Source organism: Panthera pardus, unplaced genomic scaffold (assembly GCF_024362965.1).
Source record: "Panthera pardus isolate Hobbes unplaced genomic scaffold, ASM2436296v1 HiC_scaffold_24, whole genome shotgun sequence".
In the NCBI taxonomy this organism is placed as follows: domain Eukaryota; kingdom Metazoa; phylum Chordata; class Mammalia; order Carnivora; family Felidae; genus Panthera; species Panthera pardus.
The window spans coordinates 107,398,546-107,419,037 of NW_026526810.1; the positions used below are offsets into that span (position 1 = coordinate 107,398,546).

Sequence of the window (20,492 nt, forward strand, 5' to 3'; positions counted from 1 at the left end):
TAAGCTCCCTAGTGGTAGAGGAACATGGCAGGGCTTAGGGACCGTCCCATCCCATGCCAAGAGGTGAACAGCTATTTGGCATTTCAGATTTCCCATGATGCCCCAGGGGACCCAGAAAATTTCACAACAAAGGAATGTCCTGTGCAGCCCATGTGGGGCAGCTTGACCTATTCCTGAGCCCGGGGTAGTAGATGATTCTCCATTTGGCAGGGCACTGCAGAGGGCTTGGCAAATATGGACTTCCCCACCCACAGCCTCCCTGGAGGAGCAAGTAACCCGGCCTCCAGCAAAGGCAGCCTGTTCGCAGGTTAATCCTGGGGGGCAGGGCTGAACATCTGGGGGTGATCTGGGGTGTGTGATGGAAGGACTATGGCTCAACACAACTACCAAGCATGAGGGCTGCTGTGGCTTCTGGGGTGGTCCCAAAGCCCTTGAGCATCCGGGTTCCAAACACTTGTAGGGACTTTTGGTGTAACCTGTCTGCAGGATGGAAGACTGTCCTCACTCATGTTCCAATCATTTGTTCATTCGTTTAATAAAATTGGGGGGGGGGGGGTGGGCGGGCACCTGGGTGGCTCATTTGGTTGAGCGTCCAACTTTGGCTCAGGTCATGATCTCACTGCTCATGGGTTCGAGCCCCGCGTGGGGCTCTGTGCTGACAGCTCAGAGCCTGGAGCCTGCTTGGAATTCTGGGTCTCGCTCGCTCTCTGCCCCTACCCCGCTCATGCTTTCTCTCTCTCTCTCTCTCTCTCTCTCTCTCTCTCTCTCTCAAAATTAAATAAACATTAAAAACAAAATTAAAAAACTTTTTTTTTTTTTTTTTTTTTTTAGGATCTACTTAATACAAAGCCTGGTACTAGATTCCAGGGGCACAAAAATGAGCAAGACTCAGCCTTTGTCCTCAAATAGCTTGCAGACTAATAGGGAGAAAGAGACTAAACAGGTACCTAAAACTTCATTAAAAAAGTCTAATGGAGCACCAGCACAGTGCCTGAGTAGTGAGAAGGGAGGAAGAGTTCATTTCTTAGGATGAGCGAAGATTCCCAGGGAAGGTGCCATTCACTTTACATCATGAAGGATGGATTATGTTTCGACAACACAGGTAAGGAAGTAAGTGGGAAGGGGACTCGTTAGGCCATAGATCAAAATACCAGCATATAAAATTAGAATCATCCAAAGTTGTTGTTTTTGCAGGTTAATAAAAAAGGTCAGCAATGGGCAATTTCAACCTAATACCAAAGATCTGCCAAAATAAGGGGCACCTGGGTGGTTCAGTCGATTGAGTGTCTGACTTCAGCTCAGGTCATGATCTCATGGTTCGTGGGTTCGAGCCCCATGTTCAAGCTGTGCTGATAGCTCAGAGACTGGAGCCTGCTTCAGATTCTGTGTCTCCCTCTCTTTCTCTGTCCTTCCCCTGCTCATGCTCTGTCTCTCTCTCTCTGTCTCTCTCTCTCTCTCAAAAATAAATAAACGTTAAAAAAAAAAAAAAATCTACCAAAATAAGAAATGCCTTTCTTCTTTGGATTGACTAAACTTTAATTATTTTAATCACAAGAAAGAAATTTCAGCACACCCAGAGACAAGTATCTAGAGACTTTCTGTCCCAGAGTCTATCCTGAACAAAAACAGAGCATAGCAGATTTTCTGTCACAATCCACCAGCTCCTGGCCCCTGCCAGCAAGGGGAGTCTTCAGAAATGACAGGACCAATTCAAGTTTCCAATGCAGGGCCAATTCACTTGCTCTTTGGGATGGGCAACAGAAGGGACACCCACTGCTTGCAACCAAGTTTCTGCCAGCAACGACCAGGCATCAATTCCAAAGCCGAGAGGTGTTTTTTGGTTTTTTGGTTTTTTACCCCTTCTATTGTTTTCTTTAGGGCAGAAGTGGAAGGACAGTAGTTACATCCAACTACAACACTCTTGCCAAGTTTCTTGATTTGTCATTAGAAACATTCAAAAGTGGGGACACCTGGGTGGCTCAGAGGGTTAAGCATCTGACTCTTGATTTTGGCTCAGGTCACGATCTCATGCTTCATGGGATCAAGCCCGGCATCATGCTCTGTACTGACAGCACAGAGCCTGTTTGGGATTCTCTCTCTGTCTCTCTCCTGCCCCTCCTGCCCCCTCCCCAACCTCTCAAATAAATTAATTAAAAAAAAAAGAAACATTCAAAAATGAGCAAGCTATCTTATATAACAGCAATACATGTTAAAACATCAGAAATAGTATTTTCCACCTATGATACCGGCAAAAGAAAAAGCTTAAAAATATCTGGTGGGGGTGTAAATGGGTACATTCTTTTTGCAGGGCAATTTGGCAACAACCATCACATTATAATGCAGTTCCTCGTCCCTCCTATTACTGAACAAGTCCCTTCTGAAACCGGTAAGTGGGAGCAGAGTTACAAAATCAGAAAGGGAAACAAAATAACCAACCCAGCTGTGTCAGATTGGAATTGGAGGTATCGGTGGGGACCCATGATATACCATCTACTCAAATAGATGCAGAAATAAATACACACAGTGCATGTTCACATGTACACATACACACAGATATTCCCTAGCTGTCCCCAGAGGGCTTGGGAGCAGTGACGCCTCGACTACAGAGAGCATACCTAGAGTTCAGATCGTGGCTTTTATTTATTTATTTTTTTAAGTTTATTTATTTTGAGAGTGGGGGAGGGGCAGGGAGAGGGGAGAGAGAATCCTAAGCAGGCTCCACGCTGTCGGCTCACAGCCCAGTATGGGGCTCGAACCCACTAACAATGAGACCATGGCCTGAGCCGAAATCAAGAGTCAGATGCTTAACCAACTGAGCCCCTCAGATTCCCCAAGATCTTGACTTTAAAATATTGTTTGCCACTAAAAGGAACCAGGAGTCCTTGGAGAAATGGCTGATTCAGAGCTGGGGAGGGAAGATCACAAGATGGGCCTGGAACATTTTGTTGTAGCATACGATGATACATCCAAATACAAAGTGGATATGGAAAAGCAAATATAATAGTCCTGAACGAATCTTTTTTTTTTTTTTAAGTTTATGTACTTATTTTTGAGACAGTGCGTGCAAGCAGGGGAGGGGCAGAGAGAGAGGGAGAGAGAGAGAGAGAGAGAGAATTCCAAGAAGGCTCTGCACTGTCAGCGCAGAGCCCAATGTGGGGCTGGAACCTATGAACCATGAGATCGTGACCTGAGCTGAAACCAAGAGTCAGATGCTTAACTGACTGAGTCACCCAGGTGTCCCAGCTCTGGACCAATCTACAGAATCCACTGTCATATGGGAAAAGCCAAGTGCAGAACAAGTGCACGAATGCTATCATCTGTGTACAAAAAAGAGATGATGAGAAATGTGTCAATGTGCACGTTTTTCTATGTGCAGAGGACCACTCCTGATACAGGAAGCATGAAGTGCCTCTGGGAAAGGAGAGTGACATGGGAGGAAGGATCATCTTTTACCCTTTGTGTGACTCTGGGTTTTGAAGCAAGTGACTATAATACCCGTTCAAAAAATTATTTCTTAAAAAGCAAAATGTGTATTACCTAGGATCAGAAGGAATATTCACAAGAAGTTTTGCAAATTTATCTGATATTTTTCTCTTGTTCCAAATTAGTAATCTGCCTCCTGGGAAGGAACACGCAGCTCCCTGCAGTGCCTTGTTTAAGGACAATAAACCATGCTCATTGCCCGTTATTTCCATCTTCTTTCCCTGAGAAAATAATTATTTCCTGGGATCGTTGGTGTTATGAATTGGATTGCCTCCCCGCTAAAATGCATATGTCGAAATCCTATTTGGAGATCAGGTCTTTAAAGAGATAATTAAGTTAGGGGCGCCTGGGAGGCTCAGTCGGTTAAGCGTCCGACTTTGACTCAGGTCATGATCTAGCGGTTTGTGAGTTCGAGCCCCATGTCGGGCTCTGTGCTGACCGCTCAGAGCCTGGAGCCTGCTTCGGATTCTGTGTCTCCCCCTCTCTCTGCCCCTCCCCTGCTCATGTTCTGTCTCTCTCTGTCTCAAAAATAAATAAAAACATTAAAAAATTTTTTTTAAAGAAGTAATTAAGTTAAAATGAGGTCTTTGGGTGGACCCTAATCCAAACTGACTGGCGTCCTTATAGGAAGAGGGAATTTGGACACAGACCCATTGAGAGGGAAGAGGATGTGAAGACACAGGAAAAAGATGGCCATCCGCAAGTGCAGGAGACAGGTCTGGAACACATCCTCCCCTCATGGTCTTCAAATGAAGGGTCCCTGCTGACACATCGATCTAGGACTTCTGGCCTCCAGAACTATGACAAAATAATCTCTGTTGTTTAAGCCACCTGGTCTGTGGTACTTTGTTACAGCAGCCCTAGCGAACTCATACATCCAGTCTCACAATAGGGTGTCTGGCCAAGGCTCTCCCCCGAAAACACTGACCTATCCAGGCAATGGACAGGAGTCTAGGGTGGAGGGAGCCAGTGAGGGAAGCAGCTCAGGGGGTATGCCCACACCCAGCAGGAGTTTGTCACACTAGGGATGCAGACAGGATTCCGCAGGCAAGTGGGAGCTACTGAAGGATTTGAAGACTGAATGATGTGGTCTGAACATAATAGGAAAGAAGCTGGTGGACAAGGGGTCGGAGTGGAGAGCCAACCAGGAGACCCCTGCAGGTGTCCTGGTGGGAGAGGGGGAAGGGCAGCCCTCTGGGGGATTAGAGCACAGGGGGGCTTGAGCGAGTTGGAAGAGCTGAGAGAATTGCTCAGGTGTTTGGGGAGACCGTTCAGGTCAAGAGAGCTGAGCTCTGTGGTTGACCGTGTGAAGAAGAGTAAGAGAAACGGACAAAAGGGTCAAAAAAGACTGTACGTCTCTACGGCAAGAAGGGGGAATAACAGAGAAATGAAAGAAAGCTTTGATTGGAAAGAGCAAGTCAGGGGCCAGTGCAGAAGGTCAAGAGGTCTTGGAGTGAGGGGCCAGGACCCAGGGAAGGGTCCTCGCCCTTGTTTGGGTGTGGGGGACAAAGCCAGGGGATTGCTTTTGGGGTGAAAATAGAAGTCTTTGGCCCCCGCTGGAACTTGTAGAGGAAGTGGGAGGAGCAGAGGACAGCCTGCCAGTGAGGGCAGAACCAGGCAGTCAGTGAGTGCTCCGCCCCCTCCTACTTCTCCCCACAGCAACTGCAACACTGAGGTTGCAGAGGGCAAGTCGGGATTGGCAGGACAATGTGCAGAGAGGGGATCCGGTATCTCGGGGGCACAGCGTCCATGGCTCTACCAGATCTGATGCTGGCCTGGTCCTTATAATCCTGGGATGGAGAGTCACAGTAGCTCCGGAAACACAAGCACTCACGCCCTCATGGGCCTGCTCTGACGCATCAGTAATTAGCAAGTGTGTTGAGCACCTACTACGTGCCAGGCACTAGGAATACAGAGGAGCACAGATCCATGCAGTCTCTGCCTGTGAAAACTGGTCTGGTCAGCTGGACCCCGTTGGTGTGGTCCAGAGCTTCCTTGAGGAAGTGATGGTTGAGATGCAAAAACGCACAGGGGTTAACTAGGTGAGGAAGGTTCCAGTTAGAGGTCCAGCCTGCCGGGAACTCAGAAGGAGGAAGGGCTGGGAGCCAGAAGGAGAGTGGGGTGAAAGCATGCTGCAGGAGTAGGCAAGTCTCATAGGCCATGATAAAGACTTGAACATCATCTAAGAGCACTGAAGCCACGGAAGCCTTTTAGCAGGGGAGTGGAATCATCTGGTATGTCTCCAAAAGGTTCTTCTTACTCTGTTTAACTGGGTGGAGGAGGGTAAGAGCAGGTGCGGAAAGACGAGTCAGCACCGTGCCTCAAGAATTCCCTGGTCACCCGAGAGGAGCTTACCGAAATGTAGATTCGGGTCCAGGAGGTCTGGGGCGGGTCCTGGGACCCGGCGTCTCTAACAAGTTCCCAGGTGGTGCCCATGCTGCTGATCCACAGACCACACTGAGTAGCAAGGGGCTAGTCCAGGTGAGCAATGTGGTGGCCTGGACCAGGGGGTGGCAGGGGCAGTGAGGAGAAACGGACAAACCTCAGATGTGCTTTGGAGGCGGGCTCTTCAGTGCGCAGCAATGGGTAGGACACGGGGAGAAAGAGAAGAAAGTATCAGAAATGGCTCTCAGATTGTGGAGTGGGCTCTCTGTGATGGGAAGGCTGGAGAAGGAGCTGGGTCTAATGGACGTTAGCCGTGGGAGATGTCAAGTTGGGAGGCGAATACAGAGTCCCAAGAGCCAGAGTGGATGCACACCCTGTCTTCCCTCCCACATCCACGCCGTCTGCGGAGGTGGTAGTCCCCACACCTGGGACACCCAGGCCGGCTTGCCCCAAATCACGATTGCGAATCCTGTGCTCAGGGTCTCATGGGCATGGCCTGCACTTCGTCCGCTCAAATTCTGAGGCTGAGAAGGAGGAAGGGCGAGATTGAGTTGGCAGGACAGTTTGCAAGGGAGAGGATCCAATTTCCTCCCTGACAGAACAAAAGCCACTTTCTCTGGAAAGAACTTAAAGTTGGATGTCTGATCCCCATCTTGGATTTGCACGGAGTCCCTTTACCAGCCCCTGGGGGCCCGGAGAGCCGGGAGGGCTCAGTCCGCTGGCGCCATCTAGTGTCTATGGGGAGGTAGTCCTCTGGTGGTCACAGGGCGGAGGCCTCGGCCAGGCTCGGGGTGGGGGGGGGAGATCCAGCCTGCAGCAGAGTTTGGGGCAGCTGCGGCCTTCTAGGGCAGTGGGGTGGGGTGGGTGGGGGGGTTGGGGGGGAGGTGACTCAGGAGTTTATGACTCCGTATTGGTCTCCTAGGGCTGCGGAAACAAGTTACCATAACTGGGTGGCTTAAAGCAACAGAAATGTATTCTCTCACAGTTCTGGAGGCTACAAGTTCAAAGTCAAGGTATCAGCGGGCCATTCCCCCTCTGAAGGCTCCAGAGGGGGAAACTTTCCCTGCCTCCTCCTACTTCTTTGTCTCTGGCTGGTCTGTAGATGGCTCCAGTCTCTGCCTCCACCTTCAAGGCCTTCCCTGTATGCCTGTGTCCAAATTTCCTTCTACTGAGGAGGACACCAGTATTCAGATTAAAATCTACCCAGTCCAGCATGACCTCATCTTAACTTGATTTCATCTCCAAAGACCCTATTTCCAAATAAGGTTATGTTCACAGGTACTGGGGAGTTAGGATTAGAAAGGATCATTTGCGGGGGCGGGCGGGGGGGGGGGGGGACACATTTCAACACAGAACAGACTCCTTTCAACCAACAGCTGTTCCCTGAGCATCTGCAAAGTGCCCACCAGTGCCGGAAGCTGGGCTGGCTGAGCTGACTAGCAGACCTGCTCCAACCTTGAGGTTTTCCCATGTGGTTCTGTAAGTCTTGTCACTGATCTGTGGCCTCCTGATTCACCCTGGACTCCTTAGCACCCAGAGGGTCAGTATTTCATTGATGTAGGACGAAGAAGGGCAAGAGACAGGAAAGAAAGACTGCAGGAATGATGAGGAGGGGGACAACACAGGGGTAAAGGGGTACAGAGCACATGACATTTGAGCCGGGTCTAGAAGCAATAGAAGTTTGCCAGGCAGGAAAGAGATAAGCAAGGGTGAGGGGCCTTCTAGGCAGAGCTGAAAGTGTGAGCCACGGCTCGAGGGGTGACAGTGGCTGTGATGCCGGGGAGCACGGGGGAGTCTGGTATGGTTGCAAACGAGGGTGTGTGGGTGGGGGTGTGCTGCCCAAGGGCCGTAGCCCAGAAGATGGTGACTCAATGGGGAAGAGTTTAGAGGACCATTCTCATGGCTTTAAATATTATCCTTGGAGGGATTTTTTTTTTTCAGTTTATTTATTTACTTAAATAATCTCTACACCTAACGTGGGCTCGAACTCACAACCCTGAGGTCAAGAGTCACATGTTTGACCAACTGAGCCAGTCAGGTGGCCCCCACCTTGGAGGTTTTAAAGCCCGCTCTAGGTGTCATAATTACCAGTAGAGACGGCAGCAGGCAGAGAGTCACGACAGGCGGGGTCCAGAGGGCCTCCTCGATAAAAATGGAAATATAGTGGGGCTCAGTTGCTTGTGTCTGACTCCTGATTTCTGCTCAGGCCGTGATCTCACAGTTCATGAGACTGGACCTCTCATCGGGCTCTGTGCTGACAGTACAGAGCCTGCTTGGGATTCTCTCTGCCTGCCCATCCGCTGCTTTCTTTCTCTCTCTCTCTCTCTCTCTCTCTCTCTCTCTCTCAAAATAAATAAACTTAAAAAAATTGAAATGTAAATCTGCCCCCACTTTCTGGCAGCACTGAGTCCAAAATAAAACCATGTTGTTTTGAAACTTACCCAAAATACTTCACACAAGCCCCTGGCAGTACTTTACTGAGGGTGTGCAAGCCACCCCATGGCAGCAAGTACCAAGAAACTGGATCTGTGTTAGTTTATGCGTGTCCCTCACAGTCTGGCTGTGGGCATCACCGTAGTCAATGCCTCCAATCCGTAGTGTGCCGAGTGTTGTTAAAAATGAATGAATGTTTAATTTTACCAAATGCCTCTTCTGCATCTCTGAAGATGGTAACACATTTTTCTTTAATTTGGTAATATAATGCATTGTGCTGAATATTGACAGAAGTGTTTGCTGTTAAACTATCCTCATATCCTTGCTAAACCCTACTTCATTGTGATAAGAGCCTGTGGGAGTGTGTGTGTGTGTTAACTTTTTTTAACGTTTATTTATTTTTGAGACCGAGACAGAGCACGAGCAGGGGAGGGGCAGAGACAGAGAGAAGCATAGAATCCAAAGCAGACTCAAGCCTCGGAGCTGTCAGCACAGATGTAGGGCTTGAACCCAGGAGCCATGAGATCCTGACCTGAGCCAAAGTTGGACGCTTGACCGACTGAGCCACCCAGGCACCCCTTAAAATACAGCAGTTTTGGGGAAGCCTGGCCGGCTTAGTTGGGAGAACATGCAACTCTTGCTCTCGGGGTCATGAGTTTGAACCTGGGTTGGGTAGAGAGATTACTTAAATAAATAAATAAATACATACATACATACATACATACATACATAAATAACTTTAAAAATGTATACAGAAAAATAAATAAAATACAGCAGTTTTTAAAAAATTTTATGCATCTATATTCCTTAGTGAAAATGATCTGTAATTTTTCTTGTACTTATTTGCTATCAGAAAACTATACTAACCCCATAAAACAAAATAGCTTGCTCACCTTTTTAAAATTTTCTGAAACACTTTGTAGGATATAGAGTTTATTGGTTTCTTTAAAACTTTTTTTTAACGTTTATTTATTTTTGAGACAGAGAGAGACAGAGCATGAATGGGAGAGGGTCAGAGAGAGAGGGAGACACAGAATCCGAAACAGGCTCCAGGCTCTGAGTGGTCAGCACAGAGCCCGATGTGGGGCTCGAACTCACGGACCGCGAGATCATGACCTGAGATGAAGTCGGACGCTTAACCGACTGAGCCACCCAGGTGCCCCAGGAGTTTATTGGTTTCTTAACAGTTGGATAAAGCTGACATACAAAATCATATGTGCCTGGTGTCTTTTTGATGGGAGATACTTTTGATTACCAGTTTAATTTCCTGAATGATTGTTGATTTAGTTAGGTTTTCTGTTTTATTAATTTTGGTGGGGTTTTTTTTTCTATGAAGTTACCATTTTATTTTATTTTTTTAATTAATTTATTTTTTTTATTTTTTTGCAGTTTTATACCTTTATTTGACAATCAGCAATTAGTTCTCATCCACATTAACAGTCTGTAGATTTTTGGGGTGCCTGGGTGGCTCAGTCGGTTGAGTGTCCGACTTCGGCTCAGGTCATGATCTCACAGTTCGTGGGTTCGAGCCCCGCATCAGGCTCTGTGCTGACCGCTTGCTCAGAGCCTGGGACCTGCTTCAGATTCTGTGTCTCCTCCTCTCTCTGCCCCTCCCCCGTTCACGCTTTGTCTCACTCTGTTTCTCAAAAATAAATGTAAAAAAAAAAAAAATTAAAAAAAAAAACCCCAGTCTGTAGATTTTTGAAAGTGGTGACAGGTACATAGGTCACCAACGTACAGAGCTTGTTTGGTGAATCCTCATCCTTGTTACGTTTTCTGGTCAACCGCACATGGATACGGTATGGAACATTCCTTGTTCCTTTGGCCCAGACAGCTTTGTTGAGCCTGGTGTCGATGCGCACATCTGGGGTTCCCGTCTCCTTCATAGCAAATTTCCGGATCTCTTTGAGTGCCCGAGGGGCATGCTTCTTCAAACCCACTCCGTGGATGTGCTTGTGAATGTTGATGGTGTAGTCTCTGGTTACTACCTCGCTGATGGCAGAACGGCCCTTCTTCTTCTCTCCATCCTTCTTTGCGGGAGCCATCCTGCCAGGCCCGGGTTGGAAAGCGAGCTACCATTTTAATATATATTTTCGAATTTGTTGGTGTAAAGTGTTTTGATTTTTAAAATTTTATTATCTGTAATCAGGTCTGTAATTATATTTCTCAATTCCTAAAATTTGTTTAAACTTGTGTGACTTTGTCTTTTATCTTGAGCAGTATCAACAGAAGTTGATCTATTTCCTTAGTTTTGTTTATTTTACTCAGACTTATTAACATATCATTTATATACAGTAAAATGCACTCCTTGTTAGTTTTTAGTTTTGACACTCATATGATCACGTAACTGCCAAAAAAAGAAAATCATGTAGGTACTGCCACGATCAAGAAATGTTCCATCTTCCTCCAAAATTCCTCTGTTTTTCTTTGTAGCCAACCCCTTCCCTGCCCCGGCTCCTAGTAACCACTGATCCGTTTTCTGTCTTTATAGTTTTGCTTTTTACAGAATGTCATATAGGGGTGCCTGGGTGGGCTCAGTTGGTTGGGCATTGGACTCTTGATCTCAGGTTTGTGAGTTCAAGCCCAGTGTTGGGCTCTGTGTTGGGCTCTACAAAAAAAAAAAAAAAGCAAAAACTAAAAAGTGCACTTTCAGAATGTCATATAAATAGAACCATATATGACTTACTTTTTGAGACTGGTTTCTGTTTAGTATAATGCATTTGATTTTATCCACATTGTTACGTGTATCAATAAGTCCTTCCTTTTTGTTGCCAAATAGCATCCCATCAGATGGCTGTACCAGTTTGTTTATTCATTCACTAGCTGAAGGACCTTTGGGTTGTTTCCACTGTTGACTAGTGACATTGAGCATCTTTTCATGTGTTTCTTTGCCATCCAGTTATCTTCTCTGATAAAGTGTTCAAAGTTTTTGCCCCTTTAAAAAATGTGGTTGTTTTCTTTGTTTTCTAATTAAGTTTTCAGAGTTATTTTCTATTGTAGACACAGGTCTTTTGACGATGTGTGTTTTGCACATATTTGCTCCATTTTATTTTTTTATTTTTTTAATTAAAATTTCTTACTTTTTTTAATAAAAAAAATTTTTAATGTTTATTTATTTTTGAGAGAAAAAGAGACAGTGTGAGCGGGGAGGGGCAGAGAGAGGGAGACACAGAATCCGAAGCAGGCTCCAGGCTCCGAGCTGTCAGCACAGAGCCCAACACGGGGCTCAAACTCACTAACCTCAAGATCATGACCTGAGCCGAAGTCAGATGCTTAACCAACAGAGCCACCCAGGCCCCCTGTTGCTTTTTAATTTAATTGCATTGTGTTTAGTAGAGACAGTGGTTAGTAAAACAGGTTATTTGAAATACATTGAGATTTTCTTTGTGATCTTATAACTGGTCGATATTTGTGGTGCTCTTCGATATTTGAAATTATGTATGCTCTCTATTTTTTGGTGCAAGTTTCTATATCCAAGCAAAAATACTTTGAATGGTGCTCAGCACCTAAGTTCTCAGTAACTATGAGCTAACAGTACTACGATCTTCCAACATGCTTACACTTTTTTTCTGCACGATCTATCCATATATGATAGAGGCTGTTAGAATCTGCCACGAGGCTTAGGGATTTGTCTATTTCTCCTTGTCACGATGGCTGTTTTTGCTTTCCACAACTTGAGGCCATTTTATCAGTTGTGTGTTCCTGCATAGCAAGTAACCCCCCCAAACTGAATGGCTTAAAACAACAATATAATCTCACAGCTTCTGAGTCTGAGATTCAGAAATGGCTTAGCTTGGTGGTTCCGGTTTGGGGTCTCTCTGTGGGGCCGCTGTCCTCTGCAGGTGCGGCCCAGGGCTGGAGGGCTGGTTCCAAGCTCACTCCCGTGGTTGGCAGCTTGGTGTGGTCTCTCTCCCTGCCCAGACTCTTCCTGGGCTGCTGGAGTGTCCACATGGCACGGCTGCGGGCTTTCCCCAGAGCGGGCAATTATGTGCAGGGCAGAAGCTGCGAGGTCATTTCTGCTGCGGCTTCGGAGGCCACATTCCGTTACTTCACCACATGCTGGTCATTAGAAGTGAGTTGCTAAGCTCAGCCCATTTTCAGGGCGGAGGAGTGAGGCTCCATCTTTTGAATGGAGGAGGGTTAAAGAATCCGTGTGCATATTTAAGGGACTCAGCTATGTTATTCGATCTGCCAAGGTTTATGATGTCCTCTTTTCTTAATGGCATATTCTTTTATTATGTACTCTTCCCCTTCATCTATTATTCAGGTTTTTTTAAATACCATACGGTTTATTTGTCTCTGTTATGCTACTAAGCCACCCTTTCATCCCTTTATTTCCAATTTCTTTGTTTTTGGTCTTTGTTTTGGTTATTTCCAATTTCTTTGTTTTGTTGTAGGTCTCTTTCGTAAGTAGAATTTTATTGGATTTTTAGGACTTTGATGCGATAAATTCTTTCAATATCTGAGTTTATTATGTTTGTCTTTCTGACAATTATTAATACATTTGGGTTTATTTCTACTGTCTCATTTTGTATTATCTTTTTAATGTTCTTCCTCTTTATTTCATTCTACTTTCATTTGGATTGAAAATGTTGCCAATTTTCTATAATCTCTATTTTTTTTTTTTCTTGTCTAGTTGGGAAACCATGAGATTGTATTTCCGTTCTTTTAGAGGTCACCAAACTTTTTCTTTAAAAAAAATTTTTTTTTGTTAACGTTTATTTATTTTTGAGACAGAGAGAGACAGAGCATGAGTGGGGGAGGGTCAGAGAGAGAGGGAGACACAGAATCTGAAACAGGCTCCAGGCTCTGAGCAGTCAGCACAGAGCCCGACACGGGGCTCAAACTCATGGACCTTGAGATCATGACCTGAGCCCAAGTGGAACGCTTAACTGACTGAGCCACCCAGGTGCCCCAATCACCAAACTTTTTCTTAAAAAATTGAAGTTATTATCTCCACTACCCCCCCCCAAATATTTCCTAGACTTTTGCCTGTCTTTAGATTTTAAAGTCTCTTTTGTCATACATTTCTAATTTTATTGCTTTGTCATCAAAGAATATAGTCCGAATGGTAAGGATCCTTTGGAATCTGTAGATTTATGAGCTTACCATATTGTTTTAAATGTTGCATCTCTCAAAAAGAATGTGCATTTATTTGTTCCAGGTATGAGGGTTATAGACATCTAATAGCTCAGTCTTATTAATTATGCTGCTTGACCATGGAGGAGGGTGATAATATTTCAAACCACAATTGTCGGCCTACCTATTTCTCCCTGAAGTTTTGTCAGTTGCGGCTTGCCCTATGCCAAGATGCCCCCCTGCACTATCACAGACACATGTTATATTGATTTCTCGGTGTGTTTATTTAATGTTAATGCCAAGCTCTGTTCTCACTGGTTCCATGTGGATAGTTTGTTGCTCAGATACATAGTCCTCTTTCAGATTACAATAAAAACGTTGGTAGAGGTTAGAAATGGATCTGGGCTCATACATTTGTTAGAAGCTTAGAAATGGATTCGGTAATGAGGGACAACACCTGCTTCAGAGCATTTGAACAGCTTTCTGACATCTGTGACCTGTCTCAGCTCTAGAGACTGCGTGCCATGCAACTCGACCACTGGGTGGCGCACTAAGCATATACTTCGGTGCTCACTTCCACTCATCCTCCTCCGGCAAGAAAATATCCCGGTGATAAACGTAAGGAAGGGGGTGGGGGGGGGGTCCGTGAAAATGAGAGGTCTGTATCCAACAGTGTGTGTGCGTGTGCGTGTGCGTGTGCGTGTGTGCCTGCACCAGGAACTTACAGTAACAGAATATGAGACTTTTCTTTTTTTCTTTCTTTCTTTCTTTTTTTTTTTTTTTTTTTTTTTAGCAGAGATAATCCAGAGGATACAACAAATGGACTGGTTCATCTGTTCATGTGCTTGCTCATTTATTCATTCAATCGGAAATATTTCTTCATGTTTTTTCCCTTTTTGTAAAACAAAACAAAACAAGCAAAAACGTATCCAAACGTTGAAGAAATTAAAAAGTACTTCATCTATTGTTTCCTTCTGTAATGTCATATTTATGTTTTTTTACGTTTTATTTTATTTTTTTTAAATTTTTTTTTAACGTTTATTTATTTTTGAGACAGAGAGAGACAGAGCATGAATGGGGGAGGGTCAGAGAGAGGGAGACACAGAATCTGAAACAGGCTTCAGGCTCTGAGCTGTCAGCACAGAGCCTGACGCGGGTCTCGAACTCACGGACCGCGAGATCATGACCTGAGCTGAAGTCGGACGCTTAACCGACTGAGCCACCCAGGCGCCCCTTTACGTTTTATTTTAAATTTCACAAAAGTGATTTTATATCTCTACTACTGAGCAATGTGACGCATTGCTTTAGTTGTTGAAACAAAAAAATACTGAGTCGTTATGTTTATGTTATCACCCCCACCACCCTCACACTGTTGTTCATTTGGTACACTTCTAATTTGTTCCATGCAGCCGCTTTGAACCATCATTATAAAGATTTTATTGCCATGTTGAAAATGCTTATAATATGGCAGGCAACAAAAAGAAGGCATAAAAATAGAAGATTTCCTGTCATTAGAGCCATGTAGAGATATGTGCACATATGGTTGGAGGCTGGCAGTGGATGATGGAGAAATAAACATGTGGTTTTCTTAGGGGACTGGATCTGTGTATGGTTTTTCTCTGTTACAAATCATACATTCTTGGCGTGCCTGGGTGGCTCAGTCGGTTAAGCGACCGACTTCAGCTCAGGTCATGATCTCACGGTTTGTGGGTTCGAGCCCCGCGTCGAGCTCTGTGCTGATGGCTCAGAGCCTGGAGCCTGCTTCGGATTCTGTGTCTTCCTCTCTCTCTGCTCCTCCCTCTGCTTGCAGTCTGCCTCTCTCTCTCTCAAAAATAAATAAACATTAAAAAAAATTAAAAACAAATCATACATTGTTGCTATAATAATTTGATAAGGAGTAAAAAAGTGAAATCAAATATATATATATATCAATACGCTTTATGTATCAATATAATTGATATACGAAGTTTAATACAAGAAAAACTTCACTGTCTATGTTTCTCTTCTGGCCATTCTTATTATTTGTTTCCTTCCACGATTCTTGAGGAAAATACTTGTTGTAGCGAGAAGGATGCTGTTAAACACTGATCTGCTCTGATGGTCAGATGTCCTGGGTCTGCTGCTGGGGGCCACCTGGGTTTCTCCTCTAACAACTGGGACTAAGAAGGACAGGACTGTGTGAGGGTTAAGTTAACGATTTGCATTCATTAGTTGAAATAATCACTTTACATTTATTCAAACTTAAACGCATTAAATTAAGAAAGCCTGCCAAAGCAGAGGGGCGCATCTCCCGTTTGAAAGCATGACTCAGAGACCTTTCACCGAATGGCAGCCTGTAGCTGAAGCCACCTGTGGGAGGGTGGAAACAAGGACGGCTTTGTCGCTGGTGCCAGGGGTGGGTGGCGGGGGCGGCACCTCCTTGGGCACCCCCCCCCCCGCCCCGTCGCGCTCCCTGCAGCTGTCCCAGCAAAGGTGCTGGGTTGTCTGCCACCTGGGGCCTGGAAACACCAGGAGAACTAACTCCCTGTGTCCTATAGCTTGGAAGTCGAAGCTGGAAAGGAAGGTCAAAGGTGCAGGTTTCAGAGGAGGGATGGCTCAGGGAAGCGTCTCCCTTCTGGACAGAGACAGGTCTGGGCAGGGTGTTGCCTGCTGGTGTTGGCCAGGTGGGCTGAGCGGGGCCTTCGGGTTTCCCACCCGGTTGTTTCATTGGCCATGGTGTCCTCCCTCTGCCAGATCCAGCCAGGTTCACCGGGCTTCTCCTGAGGGAAAGCCGGTGTGGGGTTCTGCTCCCAGGACTTCTGGTCCCCACCAGTGCCACCTTCACGGAGAGCTTCCCTGTCCTCTGCACACGGCCCATATACGCGCTTCTCCTCACCCTGAGAATGGAGAAAGCCCGTTTTACAGATGAGGAAACCGAGGCAGCTTTATTATCTACCGTGTAGGGAACACCCTCAACCAGAAGAGGTTCCTTTCTGTGGTACAAATAGTTTCTTGTTCTGGAAAACGAAGTGGCACAGTCATTGAATCGTTAGGAGCAGGAGCCTTGGTTTGAAGAGGAAGGATTCAGTATGTCACTGGTTAGACTGTGAGCTCCCTAAGGAGGAGGACCGGCTGACTCATCTCTGCCCCCCAGGGTTCAAAACAGTAACTGGCTTGTCATCCTTGGGAATTAAGAGGGAACAGTCACCACCATTATGTCGGAAATTGTACGCGAGCACTTCTGCACATTCCTGCAAAGCGGTGCTCTCATGATTCCCTTCTACAGGTGGGCAACTGGGGTCTAGAGAGGTCAGATGGTTCACCGAGGCCAGAACTGCATCTTTCACGAGCATCCGGGCTGATTATGGAATAGGTGGTCCCCCACTTTGACAAATACTGTCTTAAGGGAGGGTGCGGTGGGAACCTGGGAGGTTTTCCCCCCCGAGTAAGTCAGGAGGATGGTCTTGAGCCTCGTTTGACCACAGTTGGGTCCAGTGGTCCCAACCCTTAGGCAAGGCTGGTGGCCTGGGGTCAGGAGCTACCGTTCCTCCTCCTAGCTCCCTGACAAGCAGCTGTGTGACTTTGGGTCAGTTACTCACTTTCTCTGGCCCTGAATTTCTTTCTCTGTACAATGAGAGGACTAGGCCAGGTCAGCCATTCTTGAGCCTTCTTGACTGCCCTTCACTGTAGTCATACATCTTACACTGTACCTACGGTGTCCTTTGAGAGCCTAGAATCTTCTCTCATGCTCACTCTTCCATTCTAGTTCATTAAAAATAAAGTGATCTCAAGAGCCACTAGTAGGTGGAGACCCACAGTTTGGAAACCTCTGGACTAAATGGCCTCCTGACATTCTGTGGGTCTATAACCAAGGGTTCTGAGCTCAAATCCCTGGGGCCGGGCAGTGGGGTGAAGGAATGATCAGTGGTTGGAGGGGGTGGTGACTTGGTCAGTACCCACAGCCAACCAGTTGGAAGGCATATCTCCAGATGCTTTTATTTTATTTTATTTTTTTTAAAGACTTTAAAAAAGTTTATTTTCTTATTTTGAGGGGGGAGGTGGCAGAAGGAGAGAGAGAGAGAGAGAGAGAGAGAGAGAGAGAGAGAGAATCCCAAGCAGATTCCACACTATCAACGCAGAGCCCAATTCAGGGCTCAATCTTACAAACTGTAAGATCAACACCTGAGCCGAAATCAAGAGTCAGATGGTCAACTGACTGAGCCACCCAGGCACCCCAATAACTTTGGTTTTAGATAAAATATTAGGAATTTATTATTTTGGTTTTTAAATACTGCACAAGCAAAATAAAACGGAAGGAAGCAAAACCAAAAAACATGCAAAAAAGCCCGTAGGGCCAGAAATTTTAGTTCTGTGTGTAGATGATCAATCCTTGTTTTCTTTGCTGTTGTTGTTTGTTGGTGCGTTTTCACCTTTGCCGGCCTGTCCTACAACAAATTAACAAATTAACCAAAAACGCTCCCTGCAAAAACATTCTCCACCTCATCCCCATTGCGGAGCATGGAACACCCTGGGGACACCAAGGGCCTGCCTCCAGCAGGTGCACTGTAGGCAGCTGCTCCCAGAGGGCCCGGTGCTGATGACAGAGAGGCCAGGGCACCCAGCGCCTGAGCGAGAGAGGCAGGAGGAAGCCAGCCACGCGGTTCTCCAGGAAACGGACCAGGCGTTTGCACAGAGCAGCGGGCTCCCCCTCTGCTTCCCCTCCGCAATGCCCTCTGCCTCCGGGTCTGTCACCTTACAGCAGCTTTTCTAGAGTGAGTCCTGCCCTAGATCTCCTCATCGGTCTCCTTGTCCAAGCTGGCCGCTCACCTCACGTGAACTTGAGTATCTGTCAATCTCCACAGCCCTGGGGTGCAGTCTCTACTGAAGACAGCTGTCCCATGCTTCGAAACCTTTTGCAACCTACTGTTCACCTGCTCAGGGTGGTGTTTCTGGTTTTGAAGAAAACATCCCAAGGAGGAAGAAAAAACTACCAGGTCTTCGAACACTGCAAATCCAATTCGTAAATGATAAGCAGTCACTTAAAATCACGGTGCCAAAACCTATTTGAGGGGCGCCTGGGCGGCTCAGTCGGTTAAGCATCCGTCTTCGGCTCAGGTCGTGATCTCACGGTTCGTGAGTTCAGGCCGTGAACCCGGCTCTGTGCTGACAGCTCAGAGCCTGGAGCCTGCTTCGAATTCTGTCTCCCTCTTTCTCTGCCCCTCCCCACCCTTACACTCTGTCTCTCTCTCTCTCTCTCTCTCTCACAAAAATAAACATTAAAAAAAATGTTTAAGAACCCCAAAATCTATTTGAGTATGATGTTTGTGGTATATTCTTGCTAAGTGAAAAAAAAAAAGTTATAACCCTGCCAACAGAGTGATCCTAATTTTGGGGTGCCTGGGTGGCTTAGTCAGTTAAGTGTCCAACTCTTGATTTCTGCTCAGGTCACAATCTTGAGGTTCATGGGTGAGCCCTGAGTCGGGCTCTGTGCTGACGGAGTGGATCCTGCTTGGGATTCCCTCTCTCTCCCTCTCTCTCTCTCTGCCCCTACCCCACTTGTGCGTGCTCTCTCTCCCAAAATAAATAAACTTTTTAAAAAATGTTAAAAAAAAAAGTGATCCTAGTTTTTTGTTTTTTCTAACGTTTATTTATTTTTGAGACAGAGAGAGACAGAGCATGAATGGGAGAGGGTCAGAGAGAGAGGGAGACACAGAATCTGAAACAGGCTCCAGGCTCCGAGCTGTCGGCACAGAGCCCGACGTGGGGCTCGGACTCACGGACCGTGAGATCGTGACCTGAGCCGAAGTCGGACGCTCAGCCGACTGAGCCACCCGGCCGCCCCCAGTTTTGACTTGACAAAAGAACACACACGTAGGGAGAAAGCCAGAAAGAATGCCAACACGTTGGTGACATATGCAGGGTCTGCTTGTGGAGATATTTGGATTCTTCTTCTTTGTAGAGTTTTTTTTTTTTTTTTTCTGATGAGATGCGTGTAGAAAAATAAGCAGTTTGTTTAAAATGAATTAAGACACTCAAAATAAATAAAATGTTATGTTATTAACCCCAGTATCACTGCACTTGAGAGCAAGAAGGGCAACCAGGTGCTCCCTTCAGAGAAAGAAGGTCATGGAGCTGGAAGAACCCGTCTGACAAAGACACTGAAAACGACTTTGTTTCCTCAGGTGCGAAGGAGAGTGGAGGTGGGGGTCCAGGTGGGGGTGTTGTAGAAGAAACAAAAGAGCCAACAGAACCTGGGGAGCCTTTGATAGTCTGTGTGCATGTGTGCGCACGTGCGCGTGTGCGTGCACACATAAGTGGTCCGGGCAAGTGACTCTGATCTAGTGTGGCAGGGTTGACACATGTGCTTGGCTCCTGATAAAATAAGGTTCTCTTCCCCCAAGGAGCCTTTAGGCAAATTGTACATGAAAAACAAAACACGGTCCAGAAGCGACACCTTGACGGCAAAGACAGAATTCTCGGAAAAGGAAAGCAGTCGGGGCACCCGGGTGGTTCAGTCGGTTAAGCTTCCAACTCTGGATTTCGGTTCCGGTCGTGATCTCACGGTGCAGTGAGAGGACGGAGCCCTGCCTCCAGCTCTGCTGGAGCCTGCTTGGAGTTCTCTCTCTCCCTCTCTCTCTCTGCCCCTCCCCCACTTGCGCTCTCTCTCTCTCTCTCTCTCTCTCTCTCTCTCTCTCAAATAAATGAATTTTAAAAAAAAGAAAGCAGCGATCACTCATAAAAAGACAACCTCTGCTGTGGACAGTGTTAGAACACGCCAAGTCCTGCCCCAGGAGCCTTGGCGATGTTTCTTTAAGGAGCAATCCAGTGTGGGCTAAGATTTCAGTTAAAAACTGTCCCCCTTTAAATAGGCAGCAGCCTGTGTGGCCAAAGGAAAGGAATGGTCTCACAGGAAACGTGGAAGAATAATGCTGATGCAAACACTAACGCTAATACGAACACCAATCCTAATACTAACAGCAGCTACATTTGTTGGGCCCTTATTATGCACCAGGCACTTTGCATGTATGATCTCACTTAACTCTTGTTATGACTATGAACCATAAAAATTGATGGCGATATTATTTAACGTCAAGACACAGGGCTGAGAAATCTTATTCTCTAAAATCATAGAC

General features: G+C 46.2%; 1 protein-coding gene across 1 annotated transcript; it reads right to left on the reverse strand.

Annotated features, from left to right (window-relative positions):
• Positions 1–4,901: 4,901 nt before the first annotated feature.
• LOC109268248 (60S ribosomal protein L31-like) lies at positions 4,902–10,368 on the reverse strand. Its single transcript, XM_053888738.1, has 3 exons — positions 9,987–10,368; positions 5,839–5,940; positions 4,902–5,078 (listed from the first exon to the last, which is right to left on the reverse strand). Exons 1-3 carry the CDS (start codon positions 10,344–10,346, stop codon positions 4,902–4,904), a joined length of 639 nt encoding a protein of 212 aa, XP_053744713.1. The 5' UTR covers positions 10,347–10,368.
• Positions 10,369–20,492: the final 10,124 nt, after the last annotated feature.

What these genes read in the sequence shown, in the direction of transcription:
- LOC109268248 (XM_053888738.1), bottom strand. Translation starts at nt 10,346, where the DNA reads ATGGCTCCCGCAAAGAAGGATGGAGAGAAGAAGAAGGGCCGTTCTGCC. An exon ending in TCAAAAATCTACAGACTGGG is followed by an intron (nt 5,941 to 9,986) that starts GTTTTTTTTTTT and finishes CTTGCTACTCAG; the next exon opens with TGTGGTCTGTGGATCAGCAG. An exon ending in GGACCCGAATCTACATTTCG is followed by an intron (nt 5,079 to 5,838) that starts GTAAGCTCCTCT and finishes CCTCACTGGCAG; the next exon opens with GCTGTCCTCTGCTCCTCCCA.